Below are 6,080 nucleotides of genomic sequence, written 5' to 3'. Positions count from 1 at the left end.
TCTCTCTCTATATATATATATATATATATATATATATATATATATATATATGTATATATATATATATATATATATATATATATATATATATATATATATATATATATATATATATATATATATATATATATATATATATATATACATATATATATATATATATATATATATATATATATATATATATATAAATGTTTTTTTAAACTTGTGAATAAACTGTCTTTACATATTTATTTTGTTAGTGTATTATCTTCAGATATCTTTATGTAAAACACATATATATCCCTACACACTTATCTATTGCTTTACATACATATAGTATAATCAGTATCAAGTGGTTAAACACCAGAATACATTAATTTGTTACATTTCTTTGGGGGAGTACTATGGACATTTTTAAAAAATGAAGCTAGTAGATCTAAATATTTACTATGATGTTTTGTTTTATTTGTATTGAATTAGAAAGAATATAAGCACAGTAATACATTAAAAATCGTTGGGTTACTTTGGGCCGCAACTCAATCGTCTGCTGATGATAAATCCGATTATCCCCCCTATTTTGATCAAAACTCCGCCCGCAGTGGAGAGGTAGAAGGATTGCCTAATTTTCAAGGTGTGTGCCGTTTTGCTTGCAAATATGATGATACATATGATGATAAATGTAGCTGTCATTTAAAAAGAAAAACAACTATGTAAATATAACAAAAGAATATAGAGTTATATTGCTAGGATTAAATTAAATCAAACGTAGCATAAAAAGTATTTTAGCATCCTTATATTGAACTGTAATTTACATGAATCGAATATGGCCTTTTCTCACAAAAATTAAAGATGTGATTTAAATTAATGAGAGATACTATCAATAACACTTAAGACAATTATGATGTGCCTACCTATCACAACTTTTAAAGGCAATTACGATATCTAACACAACATTTAAAGCGCCAATGATACCTATTTAAACTTTTTATGGAAGTAATTCGACCGACACTAGTACTTAACCTATCCTTGCCACTAACCAGAATCCCAAACTTTTCTTTATCAACGCCACTTACACAGAGAACACTCGATATAGTTATATTGTGTTTTTAAAAGTACCATAAAGACGTATCTGCAATTAAGTTTACAAGTATCGTACTGACTTACCTGCTATTGTGGTGCTTGCAATAAGGAAAATATGAATCTTTGAGTGTTGTGGACGACCTTTGAGCGCGTTGAAGAAAATGAAAGCGATCAACACGATGGCAGCAACACTGGTTAACACACCCATCACAGAAAGGAAATCGCATGCTATAAGCCAATCTGAAATTGGAGGGGGTCTAAAGTAAGAGCCTGTGGTGTAGATATGGAAAGATATTCATGTTTACTTGTACAACTAACCCAAAACCAAAACCTATTTTTTTTTTCTTTTCATGTTTTTAGCCTCAATTTAAAAAAAAAAACTTTTTAATCATATCCTTCGGCTAATGCAGTACTGTGTTTCGTTAGGATAGTAGACTTCTAGACTTGTCCGTAAAAAGTAAAGGTATGGTCAGCACTGTACCCTCTCTCTTTACGGAAACCGGCTCAGGAGGTTGACTCCCATTAGCCAGACAGGCCTCAGGGTAGCAAACTCCGACACATGGTGGTAGTAGTAAGTCGTTTAGTGCCGGTTAGATCGCTACACGTCGGTCGCATCTCCGTCGGCTCTCACCGGGCTTTCTTTCCCCACCCACCAGACGCAGGACGTCGTCCTACCGTCTGGTACCCAGCTTGATCGTGGGGGGGCATTCGGACAGATCAAAAGCTTCTAGCTGCTGTTGGCTACCACTAGCCATTCCGCACCCATTAGGGAGGTCATGAGTTTGGTCCGACTAATGGCACTCTTCCGAAGCCTCGTGAAGGCCGCAGCTTAAAGTCAAAATATCTTGTTAGGGTCGAGAGCAGACCCCTTTTGGTTCCCGGCAGTCTAGCACCTCACCTCCCCCACGCTATAATGTAGGGGATTTAGGAGTCCGACATACCAGGCTCTGTACCATCAGACACGATCATGCTTGACGTGAGTCAGGTACCCACTAGAGTAGACTCATACAAACCTGAGCACAATATCCGAATTTGATACTTTTGGGTTATAAATCATTTTAAATCTACCACTCGACAGCATAATCCCATTTAATCATTTATATCTTTATAGCTGCTTCTATCCTCATTCAAATGAGGATTTAATTGAAATTAATTACTACGTCGCCTACATGGAAATAAGATTGTTTTACCTGCTTTGTCCTCTATGGTTTCACATTCCCCCGAGAAACAGATTTCCCATAGTCCAATAGTGCCTGCACCAACGTCTTTCCAATTCGGCGTTACCATGCCAACCAGATGCAGTAGACTCCCCATACTTATGATACCTGCAGCGCCAGCTAGAGCAGCGACTTCGATTTGAGACATTTTAAAAGGATTGTCTGAAAAGGAATAAAACGTATATATATATATATATATATATATATATATATATATATATATATATATATATATATATATATATATATATATATATATATATGAATAAATACAGATAAATCAATAAAAGTCAAATACACACAAATACAATTGGACATGAATATTGAATGTGATTAATACTATTTTACTTATTAGCTCTCTAGCTCTATAAAGCCGTAAAGCTGACCCATATTGGAACTAGATTCCCACTGTAAATATGCAGGTATGTTTTTAAAAAGTAGTAGAAAAATACCGTGAACCTAGCATCCCATATCTAAGTATCATCTTTAATTTTTTAGTTTTCTTTCAACGTTAGATACGCTGATAACCCGAGTACCATTAATGCTAGGTAGACAAAATTTTGAATGTTAGTATTAAAATGTATGCGAAGGTTCCTTTTAACTTTTGTTTGATTCCCGGTCACAGGAAGTGGCACGTTGCTCTATTTTATTTGTGAATAAAATAGCTTGAATACTGTTTCAGTTAGGTAGTCGAAATGTCATATATATGTACAAGCTTTTATACTTTGATCAATTTCTAAATGTGAGTGACTTCCGTAATCCAGAAGTGGTACTTTAATTTATTTCCGTTTCTATAAAAACATATAAAAACATGTAACGTAAGTTATGTTTCAGTTTGATGAACAAAATCTTAAAAAAAGATATAATAGCTTATCTTCCTGAAATTTCGAGTATTTTTTAATGAAAAAATCTAGCTTCAACCGGACTAATTCAAACTTTACACAATGTCAAGAGTAGATGACAATGTACTTTGACATTCAATGTGACTTAATTAAATTATTAATTACCTTTTTAAAAAATGTAAATAGTTTCTGTATAAAGTACTAATTTTGTGCTCAATTATGCACACAGTATTGACGTTCATTTGGTGCTAAATATTTTTTTTCTACTCGATTCTATTCTATTTAAAAAAAAAAGTAAAGTATCAAAATAAAAACATTTCAAATAATTATTTAATAGGATTGCATGACTAAAAACAATTGCACTCCAAAAGAACACGAAAAATGTGTATATATTTAGTACTTTACTAGACCACCCATTATCCTTAGGATAACAATGGGTTAAGGGGTCATTCATAAATATTGTCACACTTTTTTTTTACATTTTATCTTACTGTATGGACAAAGCACTATTGATCAAAGGCTCAATGTAAAAAAAAAAAACATTGCAATCATAGACCATCTAAGGAAAAACGCTGTTCACAAACCACTTATAATCAAGCCTCTATTATGATAAAATAGCATGTGGTCAAAGGTTCGCTTACTAAACAACATGTCGCACAAAATTAGATCAATCTTAATAAAGATAATACTTAGTTCAAACTTAGTCAAGATTAAAATAATTTCAAACCGAATTAGATAGACAAGACGTCCTTTACCTGAATCGTGTGAATGTTAATAAAAAGTATCATCAAAAACCGTTCTCATTTTATAGGTGTCACAAAATTTATTTCAGCAGCCAACTCCCACTGTTGTGAGTCATCAAGTCCTATCAGAGATAATATAATCAATGACGAAAGCAACACATTTCTGTATCTCTGTGTTACGTAACAAGGTCCCATTGTTTCAAAAAGATACTGATAATCTAGTATATGGTTTCACAATTGCTAAGAATGTTATGTTTGAGCACCCCACCCCGCAATTAGAGTACTGATATTTAAGATGTGCAGACAGGGGAGGGGCAAGGACCAGCTTTGACATAAATGAAACCATTCCAGATGCTGGCTTGATTAACAGTGTGAAGAAACACAGCTGAATTCTCAGTTTCTTTTCTGTTATTGACTTTGATGACAGCAACAGTATAGTATTAGAGAATATTTTAATAGAAACTTATGTGTGTGTCTCTGATATGATTTATGTTATGGTGAGCTGAGAGGGCATAATATATTTATGTTTTTTCTTCTTCTGCGTTCATAATTTTTGGTGATTGAAAAGATCCCCCCCCCCCAACACAATTAAATATATGTGTCGTTGACTCCGATTTCAGCCTACTTTTTTTTTTATTTGCTTCCAAAGGCTTTGTCCAAAAAAGAACAATCTACAAGGCAGACGTTTTTTATTTTATTGTGTAGTTGTCTCACCTAGAAGAGACGCTGGTCCCAGCTGTTGAGTCTCATCTCCTTGAGGGTTCGAACTCGAGAACTCGAACACGCCGACCCCTAACCAGTTTAAAAAAATGTATGATGCATACAAGCGATGTTACAAAGTTCAGATCTTAGCAAAAAAAAATATGTTCATTCAGGTTGTAGGCCTACTTTTCACAAACGGAGTGGATATTTTGGTAGATTTTTTTATTTTTACAGAGCTGTTCATTAATATTGACTTATAGTTAAACAGAATTTCACTCGTGGTCACATTTTAGCCCTCGCCGCGAGAGTAGAGGCTGGCTGATAGCTTTGGTGTATGGCCAATTCATTTGTTCAGGACGATGGAAAAAAAATGAGCCAGATTTACAGAGCCAAAGTACCATAAAATTGTTTTGAAAATAGTCCTCGTATTTCACCAAATTAAGTTTTCCCCGAAGATAACGCCTACTTTTGTGTGACCATCGCGAGTAATTCTACGACCACAAGATTTATGATTTGATTTGTACGTCAGTTAAAATAGTTTTTCTGAGGTTTTTCCGTAGGTATCACCGCTTTTTTCTGACTCCTAGGGTCGTTGTACAAACTTGAGAGTTTTCAAAGTGATCTTATGTGGGAATTTGTTTTTCGATATATAGCTCATATATAGAGAATTTCATCTCGGTCACGTTTTAGCCCTCGCATGTACGAGCAGATGCTGACTGATAGTTTTTGCATAAGGCCGATTCATTTATATCGGTCTATGGAAAAAATGAGCCTGATGTATAGAGCCATGGTTCCCTCGAAACTGTTTTGAAAATAGTTATCTTTTTTCACCAAATTCCGACTTCTAAAGCCCTTAGGAAGTTTTCCCGAAGATAACGTTTATTTTTTGTAACCCCCGCGGGTAATTCTATAACCTAAGGAGTTATGATTGAGTTTTTACGTCCAGATATATTTGTATTTTTTTTTTTACAAAACCAGTAAAATGTTTATATAAGGAAACATGGCCTCTGCTCAGTTAAAACTTCTTTCTTCTTCTTATTCGTTCTCAATTTTTAGTGTTGGGAGGAATCGAGACTTATCTGCCAGAGGGTTTGAACTCGAGAACATTTTTTTCGAATTTTTCAACCATGAGCTTTGCCGACTCGACCATGCTTCCATCACAATTAAGGATTACGTGTCAACTGGTTATGCGCCATTGAGGCCATTGACTTCGATTTCTGCCTGCTTTACTTTTTGGATTTGCTTCCATAGCCTTTGACCAACCAAGAACAAACTACAAGGCAGCAGTTGTTTGATTTTGGAGTTGTCTCTCCTAGAAGAGTGGCTGTCCCCAGCTAACGAGCCTCATCTGTCCGAGGGTTCGAACTCGAAACTTTTCGGTTTAGCAACCATGAGCTTTACCGACTCGACCACGCCGACCCCTTCAGTTAAAACAGTGTTCCGGTGTTTTACCGAGGGTATTCCCGTTTTTTCTCTGAACCCCTGGGGCAAATGTACATCCTCTAGAGTTTTCA

At 34.8% G+C, this 6,080-nt stretch overlaps 1 protein-coding gene across 2 annotated transcripts; it reads right to left on the bottom strand.

Annotated features, from left to right (window-relative positions):
- Positions 1-478: 478 nt before the first annotated feature.
- LOC131944765 (uncharacterized) lies at positions 479-3,982 on the bottom strand. 2 transcript variants are annotated; one of them, XM_059305577.1, is made up of 4 exons: positions 3,877-3,982; positions 2,253-2,441; positions 1,147-1,302; positions 479-665 (listed from the first exon to the last, which is right to left on the bottom strand). In XM_059305577.1, exons 2-4 carry the CDS (start codon positions 2,425-2,427, stop codon positions 502-504), a joined length of 495 nt encoding a protein of 164 aa, XP_059161560.1. In that variant the 5' UTR covers positions 2,428-2,441; positions 3,877-3,982; the 3' UTR covers positions 479-501. The 2 variants fall into 2 exon arrangements, with proteins under 2 accessions (XP_059161560.1, XP_059161561.1); XM_059305578.1 differs by lacking the exon at positions 3,877-3,982 and adding an exon at positions 2,632-2,693.
- Positions 3,983-6,080: the final 2,098 nt, after the last annotated feature.

This window comes from Physella acuta, unplaced genomic scaffold (genome assembly GCF_028476545.2).
Source record: "Physella acuta isolate Inbredline_101_S28 unplaced genomic scaffold, ASM2847654v3 ptg000508l, whole genome shotgun sequence".
Classification (NCBI taxonomy): domain Eukaryota; kingdom Metazoa; phylum Mollusca; class Gastropoda; family Physidae; genus Physella; species Physella acuta.
The sequence above is the reverse complement of the archived record's forward strand: the minus strand, read 5'-3'. Positions and strand labels throughout refer to the sequence as shown.